This window comes from Mus caroli, unplaced genomic scaffold (genome assembly GCF_978045245.1).
Source record: "Mus caroli unplaced genomic scaffold, Mus_caroli_1 scaffold_5, whole genome shotgun sequence".
Taxonomy (NCBI): domain Eukaryota; kingdom Metazoa; phylum Chordata; class Mammalia; order Rodentia; family Muridae; genus Mus; species Mus caroli.
Window position 1 is genome coordinate 116,870,044 of NW_028227260.1, and position 18,208 is coordinate 116,888,251.

General features: G+C 44.6%; 1 protein-coding gene across 7 annotated transcripts in view; it reads right to left on the reverse strand.

Moving 5' to 3' along the window:
- Positions 1 to 18,208, reverse strand: part of Septin6 (septin 6) — a 76,339-nt gene that overhangs the window by 17,744 nt on the left and 40,387 nt on the right. For 6 of the 7 annotated variants that reach the window (XM_021152934.3, XM_021152932.3, XM_021152929.3 and 3 more), the window contains exons 4-7: positions 15,721 to 15,907; positions 11,669 to 11,830; positions 4,539 to 4,635; positions 228 to 396 (exon numbers count right to left, since the gene is read on the reverse strand). In XM_021152934.3, coding sequence (XP_021008593.1) covers positions 228 to 396; positions 4,539 to 4,635; positions 11,669 to 11,830; positions 15,721 to 15,907 — 615 coding nt within the window. The remainder of the gene's footprint in view (positions 1 to 227; positions 397 to 4,538; positions 4,636 to 11,668; positions 11,831 to 15,720; positions 15,908 to 18,208) is intronic. The other variant, XM_029473378.2, reaches the window with a different exon arrangement.

An 18,208-nucleotide genomic window follows, 5' to 3' on the forward strand; every position in this document is an offset into this window, starting at 1 on the left:
AGCAGAGTAGTTCCTCCAGGCCCCCTCCTTTGTCTGTGTTTCTAAGCAGGGTGCCAGCTGTTCTGGCAGCTGTGCAGACATAGAGAGGGAACACTCAAGCAGCACCAATGATCTAGGAGTTACTTTTGGCTCTCTAGTGAACCTCCACGCCTCGCTTCCCCTGCTGATTATTCAGGGCAAGGCTTCCTGAGCTAGAGCAGGCTGACCTGAGCTGGCATAAGAGGTACCTGAATGGTTTGCTGTCAGGGTCGGTGTCCTTGAAGCCCATCTCCTCCAGCTTACAGCGGCGGTACAATTCATAGTGCCGGGCGTGGGTCTGCTCCCGCAGATCCTCCATGTTGACCCGAATCAGCATCTCCCGCAGCTTCACAAAGTCGCAGTGAGCCTCGTTTTCAACTGCATAGCGGGTATTGGGGCATTGGATGGATATGGAAAGGAAGGCCGGCAGAGGAAGAAATGGATGAAGTGAGAAGTAAAATGTCTAAGGTGACAGTGCTTTGCAGCCTGTTTATACGGCGCCTATAAATTAAACTACCTAATTCTATTTCTTGTGAACATTGGGAAAGAAACATTATGAAAGGGCAATAGTAAAAACTTTACTACTGTGGAACTATCTAAGAACATGCGTTAATGCCACCAAGCAGACTTCCACAGGAATATCTTCTTTGCACTGCTTCGCAGATAGACGCACATCTGTCTAACCAGGCACCCCAGTAAGTATTCCTGGAATCTCAGTTCCCAGTATTATGTGTAACCCTGAGAATTAAGAAATGAAGTCTTGGGCCTATGCTTTTAGGAAGCCACAGTTTAGTGGGAAAGCACGTGTAAACAGAACAATACAACACAAAGCCAAAGTTACAAACATGAAGGTAAGATTGCAGTGCCATAAAAGCCCAGAAGAGGGGGACCTACAAGCTCCCAGGAGACTGTAGGCATCCCCATAGACACAACCTCTTGGATGACTCTGGAAGGAAGAACAGAATTTATAAAGCAGATAATAGAACACAATCCCCACCAGGCCTCCAGAAGGCTAGGCAAGGTTATATGGAGGGCAGGTTGCAGAGTCAGGCTTCAGAAGCAGATAGTGTAGGGGAAAGACCATAGGCAGAGTCTCCAAAGAGCAAGGAAAAAGAACCAGGGTAGCAATAGGTGGTGGGGACAAGGAGGGGCAGACCTCCTGGGTGGCCCATATGGGAAATAGAAGCTTCCAAAGAGGTGTTTTTGCCAAGGGTGGATAATGGCATGAGCACGGCAATCCTAAGCAGGAGAAAGTGTATACCATTTCTTTGCTTTGAGGGCAAAGGTATTCATTTTGGATGGTGAGCAAGAAGGTGAGGGATGTGGACTAAGTCATAGATAGCAAAGTGGGTTTCTGGCTAGAGCAATGTTGTAAGTAGAGCTCTGTCAGGATGTTTCCAGGTCTTCTCCACTGTGTTGGGTGGTAGTGTTTGGCCATGTACAGGAGGAGAGTAGTTTTTGAGATGATAAACAGATAAGTTAGCCAAGATTCTGTCTCTCAGGGTCTGGAAGAGGACAGTAGGGACAGAAAGGAGGGGCTCTGGAATGACAGGGTTGAGAATAGTTGTATCATCATAGATGGTCAGATATGGTCATCAGAAGTATTTGTCCAAACTCCAGGGTGGTCCATGTACTCTTTCTGCTTAAGGCCCCTTACATGACATGAACCCTACCTGTTGCCTTAGAATACTGGTCCCTAACCTTCCTAATGCTGCTACCTTTTAACACAGTTCCTCATGTTGTGGTGACCACCAACCATAAAATTATTTGATACTTCATAACTGTAATTTTGCTACTGTTATGAATTATAATGTAAATATTGGATATGCAGGATATCTGATATGTGACCTCTGTGAAAGAGCCATTTGATCCCACAAAGGGTTGTGACCCATGGGTTGAGAACTGTTGCTATAGAACATAAACTAGTATAAAAAGCTGCATCAGTAAAGTAACTTCTCAGGACCAAGCTATATGTAGCTGCTTCTCCAACTGTGGACTGCTATCCCTGGTCAGTAGGAATGATTCCAGAACCAGGCATAACAGTGTGTGTATACCTGTAATTTCAACACTTAGGAGGTTGGCTCAGGAGTGTCAGGAATTCAAGGCTAGCCTCAACTACACAGTGAATACAAGACCACCTTGGGCTACATGAAACACTGTTTAAAAAGTGAGGGAGTGGTGAAAGAAGGAATAATTCTAAGTTTTCTTTAAGGTTCCCAAGCAGTATTCAATTGCTTCTTCACTCAAAAAGAATAGTCAACTCAGGAGTAAAAAACAAAACAAAACAACCCCTGAAACCACTACCACCCCCCAAAAAAACCAGTTTGGGATAAGAGCAGGGCAGTCTAAGTTGGGCATGGAAGTCACTGGAACTTTGTCTGCTGGTTTGTCTCCTCCCACCTCAAGTTCCTGTCTGTCAGGCCTCAGACTCCAAAGAGGGTGACTCTTGGTCTAGAAGCCACTTGCCAAGATTCCTACTGTAACACCCCCAGCTCCAAATAACAGGGAAGCACAAAATTTAGTGCAGCTCTGACCATCTTCTCTTACCTATGGGACATCCAAACAGGAGATGGAGCTCAAAGATAGAGCGCTCATCTAGCATGCATGAGGCTCTCAGTCAGTTCCATCCTCAGCACCACAAAAGGAAGAGGAATGACTCTCTCCTCCCAGTTGCCCCTCTCCATCCCTCCCAGTGCTGGACTTACAGATGTATGCTACTCTTCTTGGGTGCCCACTCTCTATTATTTGTCCAAGGGTTGGGATGAATTTACAGAGAAACTGCCAGCTATGGCACAGTTTACAGCTATAGACTCAGGTCCTTAAACTTCTGCCCACTGCAGTGTCCTAGAGCTTGTATGATCTACTAAACTGCATAGCATAGCATAGCATAGCATAGCATGGCATGGCATGGCATAGCATAGCATAGCATAGCATAGCATAGCATAGCATGTCTGAAGCACACTACCAAAAAAACCTGTGATGAATGGTTGCAAATATATATCTGATTCTTTAAAATTATGAAATAATCATATATGTATGGATATATAAAAATGTATATAAGTCCATGAAATAGATATGTGCAATTTAAAGCAGTTTTAAATTTAAAAAATTTTTTAAGTATCTCCACAACTGAAAGTACTGTTACCAGTACCTTGGAAGGCCCTGCTGGCCTCTTTTTGATATCATGTCCCTCTCTCTATTCCCTGCCTCCTCTGCCAATGAAACGTTAACGCTATCCTGCCTGTGGATTTATCATTCATTTGTATATTTTTAAATTTTAATTTATTTTAAGTGTGACAGGGTGTGGGTGTGTATGTGTGAACTCGTGTGAAGGTTGGAGGACAACCTTCAGATGTCAGCTCTTTCCTTCCACTGTGTGGCCTCTGGGGATCAAACTCAGGCCAGCAGGCTTGAATCAGGAAAATGCCTTTAGCCCTCCCCCACAAGCCATCACGCTAGTCCTGTTTTTAGAGAATTATTTTAATTTATATTTTTTGCGGTGTGTGTGTGTGTGTTTACATGAGATGCCTGCAGAAGTCAGAAGAAAGTTCTGATTCAATGGAGCTGGAGATAAAAGCAGAAGTGACCCTTGTGACGCGGTCACAAGAAGTAGAAGATACATTCCCTTGCACTTTGGAAGCTTGTACTCTTGTTGAGGAAGCCTAAATTATATACTCGAAATCCTGTTAGATACTATGTGACCAAGGGCAAATAGTAGATACTTCATAACACTCCTTGAATGGAGTAGGAAGCAGGACGAAAGGGGCATGAGCTTGGGGTTTGCAGGAGAGATGAGGGGCAGTGACTGCAGAGGGCTAGACTGAGGGAGGAGGTGAGAAGGAAAACCATGCTGTAGGAGTTCAGGTCCTTTGCAAGAAAAACAGGTGCTTTTTACCTCTGAGCCATTGTTCCAGCTCTTGGTGTGTGTGTGTGTGTGTTTTAAAACTGTTTTATCATTCATTACTTGTGTATGAATTCACAAAACCATATTATCATGTTATTTTAGCTTGCTTCTGGAATTCATATCATACGCAGGCTTGTGTGATTTTATTTAGCTCAGCATTGTGTTTCTGAGATCCAGTCACGCAGACATAGCTATCATTCATTCATTTTCACCTCTGTCTAAGATCCCATGATATGACTGTTTCACAAATTATCCAATCTATTTTTATGGACACCTCATTGTTTGTAATAATTTATCATTATTATTCTCTGTTGTGAACATTCTTGTGCGTCTCTTAGGGACACACTCACTTGTATAGTCCTTTCTATGCTGTGCCAAGACCATTTGTCTTTTGTTGTGTTTGGAGGTAGTTACAAGGGAGTATTTTCTTCATTAGAGACAAAGGGAGTCTGCTCACATCCTAGAATCCAGGCACAGGGCCAGCGCTTGCTGCTCGTGACCCCCTATGGCTGTTTGAGACCTAAACTGAGTAGCAGAGGCAGGGGACAAGCTAGGAACTTGTCATATCATGGCAGGGGGCATCAAAAACACAGCAGCCCATCCGCAGGAGACTCACCCTGCACAGTCCCCCAAGGATACTGCCGAGCCCGCATCATCTTGTTGCCTATCTTCACTTCTTCTGTGCTGCCAACAACAGCAAACGGCAGGTGGGCCTGGAACAGAGGCAAACAAGCACTCAGAACTCCAGAAGAAAGGCATCAAGCACCCCATGATGCAACTGCTGCTCATCTCCAGGCCTTTGGGTGCTCCCTCTACAACATCACTCATTGCTTCAGCACTGGGAGGCATTCAGTAAGCTCAAGAGCTCCACAGCTATGTAGGGATATGAGGCCTCCTTCTCTCCTCCCTGCTCTGGAATTTAAGATAACAGATAACAATGGCATGGTCTAACACATAGGGAACAGAGCAGGAGCAGGAGCAGGAGCAGGAGCAGGAGCAGGAGCAGGAGCAGGAGCAGGAGCAGGAGCAGGAGCAGGAGCAGGTTGCTATAGCCACAGTCACAGTTGCTGCCGGCTGGAGGTAGATAAGCATCAGAAAGGGTTGCGTACAGCTACTGGCATTGCTACTCTCTTCCTTCCTAGAGTATGAGAGCACAGCCGAAAACCACTAAGATGGACTGTTGTTATTCTTGTCGAGGCAAGAGCTCACTGACCCCATGAGCCTGGAGGGCAAGTCACCACATCTTTACCGGCAAGCTCTGATGGTGCACTATAAGGGACACAAAGAAGTAGAAGATACATTCCCTTGCACTTTGGAAGCTTGTACTCTTGTTGAGGAAGCCTAAATTATATACTCGAAATCCTGTTAGATACTATGTGACCAAGGGCAAATAGTAGATACTTCATAACACTCCTTGAATGGAGTAGGAAGCAGGACGAAAGGGGCATGAGCTTGGGGTTTGCAGGAGAGATGAGGGGCAGTGACTGCAGAGGGCTAGACTGAGGGAGGAGGTGAGAAGGAAAACCATGCTGTAGCATCATCTGCTTGCACCCTGGGCTCTCAGCTCTAAAGTGATGGAGGAGGGACCGGGTGTGAAGTGGGAGGCACTTCTCTAGGCTCAAGAAGAAAGAAAGAAAATAAAGGCACAGGAAATGCCAGTCTTCCCTTAGGCCTGTTATTTTATCATCAAGGGACACTGTCAGAATGATAGGGTCACTCGAGGCCTCTCTTCCGCAAACTCCTGTCATTTGATTCCTCTAGCTCTGTGACTATTCCCGAATGCACAGCCCACACCAGACTGAATTCTGAGGACTCCTAGAACCTCCCACAGCATGCTTCTCTGCAACTGGCATCAAAGATGTTTCTGGAAAGTACAGGCAAACATCATTTCCTTATATGCTATTGGAGGGAGCCAGGACAGACTGCTTAAAGAAGTCATGCATGTATTGAACTCCTAGGCTAGGTCTTTGCAGGAAGTGGGGGGGGGCACCACACTTTGGCTGCCAGCCTTCACAAGCCACCTAGGGTGGTCTATATTCTGTGTCCTGGCTAAATAAACAGCATCTGCTAGAAATCAATTAAGCACAGCAGGCCAGGAGTCACTGCAAGTCAGCTGTTCTTGAAAGACACATGGCTATGACAACCAGCATGGAATCAGGCAAGATGGAGAGGAGTTTTACTTTCTTTTTAATTTATTTTTTAATTAGGTATTTTCTTCATTTACATTTCAAATGCTGTCCCAAAAGTCCCCCAACCCCCCCCCACTCCCACTTCTTGGTCCTGTCGTTCCCCTGTACTGAGGCATATAAAGTATGCACTACCAATGGGCCTCTTTTTTCACTGATGGCCGACTAGGCCATCTTTTGATACATATGCAGCTAGAGACATGAGCTCGGGGGGTACTGGTTAGTTCATCATGTTGTTCCACCTATAGGGTTGTGGATCCCTTTAGCTCCTTGGGTACTTTCTCTAGCTCCTCCATTGGGGGCCCTGTGATCCATCCTATAGCTGACTGTGAGCATCCACTTCTGTGTTTGCTAGGCCCCGGCATAGTCTCACAAGAGACAGCTATATCTGGGTCCTTTCAGCAAAATCTTGCTGGTGTATGCAATGGTGTCAGCGTTTAGAGGCTGATTATGGGATGGATCCCCAGGTATGGCAGTCTCTAGAAGATCCATCCTTTCATCTCAGCTCCAAACTTTGTCCCTGTAACTCCTTCCATGGATGTTTTGTTCCCAATTCTAAGAAGGGGCAAAGTGTCCACAAAGGAAGTTTTACTTTCAATCACACTACCAGGTCCTATCCATGATACCTCTCAAAATACAGGCCAGACTTTCTCCTCCACCCTCCCTATTTTATGTTCCTGCAGGAAGCTGAGAAGCGGTGTTTCATGTATGTGGCTTCAGGGAGGAGACTCTTAATCATTGCAAGACAAGACTCCTGCCCACACATAATGAGAAGATTGATAAAGGGACCTTGTGTAATGCTCCCTCAGTGTCTGATGAGGGATACCAAGATAGGAGATCTTCCAGGGACCTTGTGTAATGCTACCTAAGTGTCTGATGGGGGACAGCAGATAGGAGATCTTCCAGGTGCAGAGTGCTATTACAACACACAGCCTTGGGCTTGTCTTGGGAGTCTGGTTCCAGAGTCACTACTTAGTCCATTTTGTACAACCACAAAAAAGATACCTGAGGCTAAGTAATTTATAAAGAACATAAGTGGACTTCTTTCCATAGCTCCAGAGACTGAGCATCTAAGCTCAAAGTAGTAGCACATTTGAGTGTCTGATGAGAGTTTTCTTGCTGCATCTTCCCACTGCAGAAAGTGGATGATCAGGTTAGTTAAAGTCTTCATGAAGCCTCTTTTATAAAGACCCTTAATCCTATTAGTGAGGGAGCAGCCCTTATGGCTTACCTAACCATAAAGGCCTAATCTCCCTATCCCTGACTCTGACTCCTTTTTTTGTTTTGTTGTTGTTGTTTGTTTATTTGTTTTGAGACATGGTTCCTCTGTGTAACAGATCCAGCTGTCCTGGAACTCACTTTGTAGAATAAACTGGTCTTGAACTCACAGAGAGCCTGAGTGCTGGGATTAAAGCATGCTGTGACGCCACCACTTGGCTCCTCACCCCACCCCAATCTCTCTTCTTTTCAAATGAGAGTTATTTTAATTGCATATATATGTATATGGGTGTGTGCATGCGAGGGCAGGTATACACAGAGGCCAGGAGAAAGGGTTAAATCCCCTAGAGCTGGAGTAACAGGAGGTTGTGAGTCACCCTACGTGGGTATTGGAAACAGAACTAAGATTCTCTGTGCTCTTAGCCTCCGAACCATTTCTCTAGTCCCCTTCTTTTTAAAAATCATCAATCCTAGACATTGAACACAGGGCTTTACACATGTCAGGCACATGTTATACCACTGAGTTTTAGATCCCCAGCCTTCCTTTTTTTTTAGTTTTTGTTTTGAGATAGGGTCTCACTAAGTTGCCCAGGCTGGGAACTCAACTCTGTAGTCTAAGCACATCTTCAACTTGTGATCCTCTTGCCTCAGCCTGCAGGGTAGCTGAGATTCTAGGGCTGCATCATCAGGCCCTGCAAGACTCCATCTCCTATTACTATCACATGGGCAACACTTTCAAATGAAAGCATTACTTTTCCAGGCTCACGTCTACCTTGAACTCCCCTTGGTCCACTTGAAAGTTGTTTGACGATCCATTCCTACATGACTTACTCTATCCTTGAACAACCACATGTATTATGCTCTGAAGACTGGAAGGGTGGTTTTCTAGTTTGTTTGGTTGGTTTTTTTTTTTTTTCCTTTTAGGCTACAAAATTCCACCGAAATCTTTTCTGGTGATGTATACTGACTGGCTTTGGTTTCTTCCCAGGGTTGACAGAGTTTCCTATAAGGCTGATTCTACTTGACCCCCATTTCAGCCTAGTGGCTAAACAAGACTGTCACTTAATTGCATCAAATACCATTGGTCATCCCAACAGAAGTACATGGGAACAATGTGGGTATCATTGCTGAATTAAGGGAGAGGACAGGCTTGAGCCTCTAGCCTCCCTGTGATCCAGTTTGCCAACCACATGCCCTTACTGTTAAAATCAAACCCAGTGCCTAACAACTGGCCAATTAACTGGGCTTAATTGAGTTCTGGACCTGTTCTTTATCCCCTAGCTACAGTTTGCGCTATTCTAAGAATAGCATTACTTTATTTATTTATTTATTGAAACAGGGTCTCATGTAGTTCAGGCTATCCTCCAGCTCTCTGTATTGTGGAAGATAACCTTAAACTTCTGATCCTCCTGCCTCTACCTCCCGAATGCTGAGACTATAGGTGTGTTTATTCTGCCCGACCAGTAGCATTGCATCTAAATAGTAAGCTGGGCATGGTGACTCTGTTCTATAATGCAAGCAATAGGAAACTGAGGCAAGAAGGTCACAAGTTTAAGAACAGCCTTGGCTACATAGTGAAACCATGTCCCAAATTAATGAATTAATGTAAACAATGTGACATTTTTGAGATTTAACCTCTATGGCTGTGAGAGTCATCCCAGCATGAGTTGGAAATAGCACAGAGCAGACTCACTCCATCTCCCCCAACTTCTCCATCTCCTGTCCCACAATCTGAAATAAGTTTTTCTAGAGCCATCCAGAAGCCAAGGGCAATGCCAGGTATGCTCCCCCAAAAGCAGCTGAACTATAACAAAAGTCTTCCTGAACTATGTAAAAAACAAACAAACAAACAAACAAACAAAAACACTTCTGCCTCTTCGATTTCCCATGATGACTGGCTGTGCAGCAGGCAGGACTAGGGATCTGGAACTATAGCTAGATTGGAAAGGCTGGCACTCGGTCCTCATAGCACCCAGGCACTGCTCCCCATCCCTGGTGGTGCCACTGTATGGTTTCTCTAGAGACTTTGATACAGTTGGAATGGTGGCAGGTGGGCAAAGTACTCCTGGGTTTATTATAGCAGTGACTCCTCCCTCCTGTCTCCCAGTCAGCATACAGAACACAAAGGCTTCTCATACAGGCCCCTTCCACAGATATCCCCAAGTCCAGGCATCTTAGCTGTAAGGCACTTCTCCTCCCTTCCCATTTAAGAGAGCATGGTGGAATACTGAGCAATACTACTTAGGGGGGTGACTCTGAACCCATGGGATTTAGCTTCCTTTTCTTTTCTTTTGGAGGCCAGGTCTTGTTAAATGTAGCCTAGTCCAGACTCAAACATGTAATCCTCCTGCCTCAGTACTGGGATCACAGGCATGCACTGCAACATCTAGCTTTTAATTGAGTTCTTCAAAGTGAAGCAGTGATGAGCTATGGACTGTTATGAGCATCGTGGGACTCACAAGCTCTCCTCTGCCACAGCAGCATGCTTGAGAACTATTGCTTCATAGCACTGGCAAGTTTCCAACTCTGAGGCTGGAGCAGCCCTGGGCTGAGCAGGAAGCCAGATTTGAGAGGAGAACAGAGCAAGGGTGATTGTCACTCTTAACCCATAATGTAGTGGCAATAACGGGACATCTTCATATTGCTGAGAACTTATCAGGCCTATTTGTTCCTAGCAAATCAAACCACAAGTATGAACACTGCTTGATGACTCAGAGAAAATGAGTTCAGAAGCTATCTACAGGGACTAAGGTCCTGAGGTGTGTAGACGCTTCCAGACATCAGTGCAAGCCACACCCAGAAAGCACTTCCCATTTCTCTGCAGGCTGTGTGCATCTTTTCTGGTTTTCTTGCCCTCACAGTCCCTCATTTCCATTCAGAAGCGCTGACTCCTGGAGAAGACAGCACTGTTTTGTGTTTTGTCATTTTTATCCATACCCATTGCTGGTCACGGGGAACACAACTCCACCTACCACAAGGCATGCAGACTTGAGTCAGTTAATTCAGACTTGTCAAGGCAGATGAAGGGCTTCTACTAATAAACCTGTCTCGGGTGGGCTGTGTTGATGGGCAGGACATGAGGCTAGACAGTGACTTGCTGCCCGGCTATGCTAATTCATTGGCCAATTCATAGGAGGTGGCAGCTGATGTTGTAATGATAACTTAGAGGGCACCAGCAGCAGGAAAAGTTTGCTAAAAATGGCTTTTATTACAAGACTTTCCTGAGTTTGGCTGTCCCCTGACATTATGTCATTAGGAAAAACTGATGCCTCTCAATAGAGAGAAAGAAATCTGTTCCCGAAGCAGAGGCTTGCTGAATGCTATTAGCTGTCTCCTGGAAATCACAACATTGAAGCCTCCACAGCGACAGCAAGCAACACACTGTAAAGAAGCATGGGGAGTATTTGACTCTCTGCCTCCTTTATTACTCATTCCTCTGGGGGTGGGGAGGGAAGAGGACTCGTCTTATAAATTCATTCATACTTAATAAGGTAAAGCATAATCTTGATGCTTAAAAACAACATCACTGGGGCTGGAGAGACAGCTCAGTTTTTCAGAGTACTTGCTCCTTGACAACAGGGATTAATTCTTGGACAACAGCCCATCCTCTGAGGCCAACCAACTTTTTCAGCCTTTATGTCTTTTGCTGGACCAGCACTGTTGGGAATCAGCAACAAACAAGGTATGTCTTTCCTGCAGTCTACTCTGGCTTAGATATGAGGGCTGTTGAAAAGGTGGTTAGAGGGTTGGAGGGGTAGCACAGTGGATAAAGCATTTGTCTGGTAATCTTGAGAACCTGAGTTCAGGGTTGGCCAAGTACAGCACCTACCTGCAATCCTAGTACTTACAAGGCAGGGGCAGGGGAGCCCCAGGGCCCATAGGCCAGCAGAGACTATGAGGTTTTGTTGAGCTCTGGTTTCAGCAAGAGACCCTACCACAATAAATACAGTGGAGAGTGATTGAGGAAGACCCCCAATATCAGCCTCATGTCTCCACACACATGTACATATACCTGCACACACATATGAACACACATATGAGCCACAAAGGAGGAAGAGAAGGAGAGCAGAAAGAGAGGTCTGCGTTCCCAGCTTGCCACTCAGTCTAGAGGCAGCCTTTGCCCTTTCCCTGGTTACTAATCTGCATTGCTGAGGCTTTGCAGCAGCCATCAGTAGAAAGAGGAGCTTTTTAGGCTCTGGATCCTCTGTCATCAATACCTGAGACTCAGATAATCAAGAGTTACCACATTAAGATGGATGACGAAGGTACTTCGCTGCTTCTTGTCAAAGACAAGAACATAAGAACACAAGACTAGAAAGGTGAACCCTGTGTTCCCACTCACATTCATGGTTCCATTGATCTCGCTCACCGACTCATCGTCTGTGGGGAACTGATAGATCTGGACTCCATTGCTCACAAGTTCGCTGGTGATTTTGATCTTGAACTTTGCCAGCTCACTCTTAGAAATGGCATCTGACTTGGCAATAATGGGAATGATGTTCACCTAGGAGAAAGAGGGACAAAGCGGGATTAACTGTTGTTGACTAGCAACTGAAAACTGCATAACCTAGGGCTCCCATTAGCGCCTAGAGGGAAAGCTCAGCAAATAGGCCCTGTACTCTCCACCTTTGGCCAAACAACAATATAATAATAAATAATGAGTACTTACTATGTGTTGGCCACTGGCTATGGCTTAGTGTAATTAATTAATCTTAACAATAACTTTTCCAGAAGGTCACAAGTTTAAGAACAGGTCCAGAACTCAATTAAGCACAGAAGAACCAGTGATACCAATTTGACATGAAACTTATGCAGAAATGGTAGACTGGGCTGGGCAAAGAGCTCAGTTGGTAGGATGCTCGCTTAGTTCCATCCTCTGCTCCACTTATAATCCCAGCACTGGAGAGGTGGAGGCAGGAGGATCAACTCAATGTCATCTCCAATTATATATTGGGTTTGAGGGTAGCTTTAAGCTTCACGAGATCCTGTCTCACCACTCTGTACCCCCAATCCCACCTCACCCAAGTTACTAATGTTTGAGTTGGAGGATTTGTTTCTGGGTAAAGAAAGCAGGGGTGAATGCCCAATTTCAGATAGCAAGAGAAAGGCCCAGTGCAAGCCCAAAGTTCAACCTGCCTGAAATCCCTCTATGATGGGGGAAAGTGTCATGGGTGTGGTTTGTGGAGACAGAGCATACTAAAGCTCACATTCCTGCATAGAATGGAGTCATTCTTGCTCATAAACCCCATTGGGCAGCATGAATGGTACTTAGGCCCCGGGTTCTGAAAAGAGAGCATGGGAAGTCCTGTCTCTTTTGAACTTTCCAAGTCCCCCAAAGGCTCATAGCTTAGGATGTTGGTCCAAGACTAGGTCTTGCAGTTATCTTCTTTGAAGGCTTGGTGGGGGGTATCAAGAGATCAGAATCTTTGCCAAGCATAACCACAAGCAAATCTAAATCTCCTTGTCATTTTTTGTCTAAGTCCTCATTGGTACACAATAAACATAAGCCAAAAACTGCTTACTTAATGCAGCCCACCCACCAGACTGCCCACCACATGGCTCAATGCTGCCCTATACTGTGGCATGCTGGGCATGAAGGCATTTCAGGAGCAGCCTATTATTCATGAGCAGTGAGCTCATTGCTACAAAAATGGAAAAACTACTCTTATTCTGATTATAGCTGACATTCAGTTTTTATAATGGCTACGCTACCAAATGACTAGATGTAAATTAGACTTTTGTATACTGAAATAAGTTGCAGTTAGAGAGCTAAAGCCAAATCTCAGCTTCATTACAAGTTGTCTGACCTTGAACAAGCAATTTGCCTCTCCACGCCTCAGTGATCTCATGTGTAAAATGTAACTAACAGTACCTGACTACACTAGATTATCAGAAGGACAAAAACAGGGCCCAGTCCCTATTGCTAGAGCCAACACTTACACATTCTCATCCAACACTGAGAAGCTGAGCAGGCCTACTTAGAGCCTTCACCCCTGCTGACTAGTGTTCATGGTACTGGAATATACTTTGTACACTACCAAAGGATAAAGACAATCACCCACCCAGCTACAAACCCTGTAATGGTCACCAGACTGAGTGAGATGCCAGCATAATAGTGGCACAACCATTGTGGAAGTAACCAACTGCCATCTAGTTGGAGTTAAGGTTCACTCCATGAAATGGAAGCCATGCCTGACAGTGCTACACCTGAGACTGGATAGGGCATGGGCCTAGGGGAAAACCAAATATTACAGTTCTGTTCAAAGAACATTGCATAAAATGACTCCTAACAACATTCCACTATATTCATAGATCAGTGCCCTGTTCAACCTTCATCAGAGACGCTTCTTTTTACAGTAGATGAGAACTAACACAGAGACCCACAACTGGACAATGTGTAGAAGTGAGACTTTGGAGCATTCAGTCTTAAAATGAGATGCCTTCATCAAACTTGTTCTCCCAGGTTATGTGGGAGAGGAGGTGGAAAGACTGTAAGAGCCAGAGGGGATGGATGACTCCAAGGAAACAACATCTTCTAGACACAATGAGGCTAAGGCAGATATCAACTCACAGAGTCTGTGGCAACATGCACAGGGCCTGCACAGGTTCAAGCCAGATGGAATTGCTGAGAGAGGGGATGTAAACACAGGCTCCATCTTTAACCAAAAAGCTGTCTATAATTGATACCTACTTGCAAAGGAAAAATTTGGTTTTTTTCCAATGAAGTCTCCCTGAGTATATTAACTTCACGATAGGCTCCATGCCCAGTAGTAGATGGCCAACACAAAATGTTTTTGTAGATGTTTTGTCTCATATTCCTTTGTTTAGGTTTTTTTTCTTATTGATCTTTTACTTGTATATTCGGTTTTGGTTTTCATGAAGTTTCTTTTAGTTTTTTTTTTTTTTCAACAAGAGAGAGAGAGAGAGAGAGATTGAGAGAGGAAGCACATGGATTTGGGTAGGGAGGACCTGGGAGGAGTTGGGGGAGAGGAAGCCCTGATGAGAATATATTGCATAACATTTTTTAGATTAACAAAATCTAAAAATTACAAAAATATAATAAAATAGTTTTTCTTAAACAATCAAAATGGAGCACGTTCAACTGACTAAGCTTTTTCTGCATAAGGATCCTGAGAACCCACAAGCACATCAGGTGGGCACGGCAATCTGCCTGTAACTCAGCCTCAGAAGGCAGAGACAGAGGATTCCCAGAGCAAGCTAGCTTAGCAAGAGTAGCCATATGGGTGAAATCTGGTATGGCTGAGACTCTGCCTCAATGAGCAAGGTGGAAGGGAGATGACAGGATGATTCTGTTATCAATCTTCAGTCTCCATGTATATAAACACCCATACGCATATGCACATACATATGTGTACCTGCATGCGTGCAAACATACATATGAACACATGAACAACATATAACATATATACAAGTGGAAAAGAAAGATGAAGTAACATGTATACGTATACAATGCCTGGTGTGTGCCAAATGTTAGGAAAGAAAAACTATAGTAATTAGGCTTTTAAAATATTTTTTATTAGATATTTTCTTTATATACATTTCAAATGCTATCCTGAAAGTCCCCTATACCCTCCCCCCACCCACTCCCACTTCTTGGCCCTGGCGTTCCCCTGTACTGGAGTATATAAAGTTTGCAAGACCAATGGGCTCTCTTCCCAGTGATGGCCGACTAGGCCAATTTCTGCTACATATGCAGCTAGAGACACGAGCTCTGGGGGGTACTGGTTAGTTCATATTGTTGTTCCACCTATAGGGTTGCAGATCCCTTTACCTCCTTGGGTACTTTCTCTAGCTCCTCATTGGGGGCCCTGTGTTAGGTTTTTTAAAGAATTCAATGTTCAATTTGTTTTTATGGTGCTAGGAATTTAGGTTTAGCGGTTCAGAGTACTTGTTGCTCTTGCAGAAGACCCAGGTTTGGTTTCCAGCATTTACTTGTTGGCTCACAACCATCTCTAACACCAGTCCTAGGGAATTGGACATCTTCTGAACTCCTTCAGCACCAAACGTGCAGACATGCAGGTAAAATACTCGAAAACACAAAATAAAGGAAATCTAATTTTTTTAAGGAAAGAGAACCACTTTCCATTGCCAAACCCAGCACCCTTAGCCTTGAATAGCCACCATGCTTGTATCCATCTTTATTTCCAAGACAGATAGGGTGGAAGAGCACTCAGGACAAATCCATCCCTAATACTAGGAATCCAGATGACACAGCATATGACCCAAATGCAGGGATCTGTAATATCATATTTATGAAGGACGGTAACAAAGGATTGGATTAGGATTCTGTAAGACCTCTACTGGAATCCAGGAGCCATTGTGTATTAGATGAGGAAGAGTCCAGCCTGCGGAGCCCCAGAAGCTGTCTCATACCTTACTATCCAGCTTCTTCATGGTCACTAGGTCCAGAGACTTAAGCGAATGTCCTGTCGGGGCAATGAAATACAAGCAGACATGGATTCGGGAGTCATGGTAGGAGTGCAGTACTCTCCGGATCTTCAGCTCCTCTTGTAGGTAGGCCTCAAACTGAGCATCAATGAATTCCACGATGGGCTTGTAGCTAGAGCAGAGAGGAGAGAAACAGCTTTGAATGCTTGGGTTTTGACAGTCAGTCCTAGTTAGAAATGCAAAGTGTGCTATGTAGCTGTACCCTCCCTCATCTACTCTGGCAGAACTCTCCATCTCTTCTACTGTCAGCTCTGGTTGACTTCTTGGTGCACACGAGCCCAACTTATTTCTTCAGTGTGGAATGACCATTTCTCTTTCTTCGTTTCAATCCTGCTTTTGCATGCCTTGGGGCTTAGTTTCATATCTACCTTCTTCCTAAGCCTTCTGTACGTATGCCCTAAATCCCTTCTGTGAGCCAGCAGTGTAAAGACATATATACATGGTGTTACTTGCTCAGTGCTGCTTCCCAGGAGTTACTGTTCTCTCAGATCCATGGGCCCTGAGGCAACGTGGAAGCCACTGGTGGGATCTGTAGTTGGGAGGACATTCCTCCATATTAGGCCCTCGATCTAAGCCCACTAGAGGCTTCCTGCATCTCCTCACACCATGTTTTTGGACCAGAGCTGTGTACACAAGATCTCTCTGTGATCCATTGGGGGTAAATTATTGTCACAGTGCTATGGGATCTTTGCTCATTCTTGCAGCAATGAGTGGAGCACTTCAATTAGCAACCTCCATAGCCACTTATTTCTCTACTTCTCATTTAAGCACCCAGACAAAATTTGATAAAGATACTTCCCCCATATCATCTACACAGGAACCCCAGCTCACTGAGTATCCATGCAAAGCTCCCCTAGGCAGTCTCCATGACTCAACAAGACATATTCATTCATTTGATCATTCATTCATTCATTTTTGATACAGGGTCTCATTATAGCCTTGGCGGTCCTGGAACTTGGTCTGTAGACCAGGCTGGCACCAAACTCACAGAGATCTGCCTGTCTCTACCTCCCCAGTGCCAGGAATAAATGCATCCACCACCATGCACACAGCTCAATCTATTTATTTTTGAGACAATGTCTTGCCACACCACCTAAGCTAGTATGGAACTCATTATGTAGCTTAGGCTGCCCTCAAACTCATGAACCTCCTGCCTGAGCTTCCTGAGTACTAGAATTACATATGTGTACCACCACACCTGATTCATCAAGGCCTCCTAAACAATAGTAAGTCTATAGGCAGGTAGTAGTTGTTAAGGGAGTGAGAATTTTCTTCAGTAGTGTACCCACTGGTGAGTTGCCCATGATTCTATAACTAATCACTTACAGCATGCTCCTATAAATAACTGTAATTCAATTATTTGCCTGTGCACATACACAAAGTCATGAAAGTAGAAGAGGGAGCTGCTGAGGTGGCTCAGTGGGTGAGGGCATCTGCCATCAAGCCTGAGGACCCGAGTTTGATTCCCAGAGTCCACATGATGGAAACAGAAAACTAGAGGGTTTCTCACCAGTTTTTCTCTCAAAGTTGCCCTTTGACCTTTCCACATGCACCATGGTATGCATACACATGCACACATACATGTATGCACACACAAATAAATAAATAAATGAAAATGTGATTATTAAAATACCTCTATTTATATAAATAAAAGTAAAAGGGGGGTTACTTGGGAAGAACAAGGAGATCAATAGAAAGAGAACCAGAGCTGGCCGGTGGTGGCTCACACCTTTAATCCCAGCACTCGGGAGGCAGAGGCAGGCGGATTTCTGAGTTTGAGGCCAGCCTGGTCTACAGAGTGAGTTCCAGGACAGCCAGGGCTACACAGAGAAACCCTGTCTGGAAAAACCAAGGGGGAAAAGAAAAGAAAGGGGACCAGAGAATGTAATGAGGAGTAGATATAATAAAAAATACACTATACCCATTATCATAGATGATTAATATATGCTAATTTTTGAAAACTCAGAAAAGAAGAGTCAGCTCACTCCTCCTTTCTGCGCTGGAAATTCCTTTCTTCCTTGCCCTGTCTGCACTGAAGCCACACCAATTGCCCTGATAGTCTCTTCCTTCCTTCCTTCCTTCCTTCCTTCCTTCCTTCCTTCCTTCCTTCCTTCCTTCCTTCCTTCCTTTATTTTTAAAATATATTTATTTACTGTATGTGTGCCATGGCATAAGTGTGGAAGTTAAAAAACAACTCATGGGCATCACTTCTCTCTCTTTTCACTATGAGTGATCCAGGGATTGACTTCAGGTCACCAGCTTAGTGGCAAACATCTTTACCCACTAAGCCATCTCACCCAATCTCTGCTTCACCCATGACCCCAACATCATCTTTTTGCTCTAAGTAGGTCATTACAACTTCATCCCTATTCTCTTCTCATCCCCTCAGTTTGCATGCTACCTCTCCACTGGA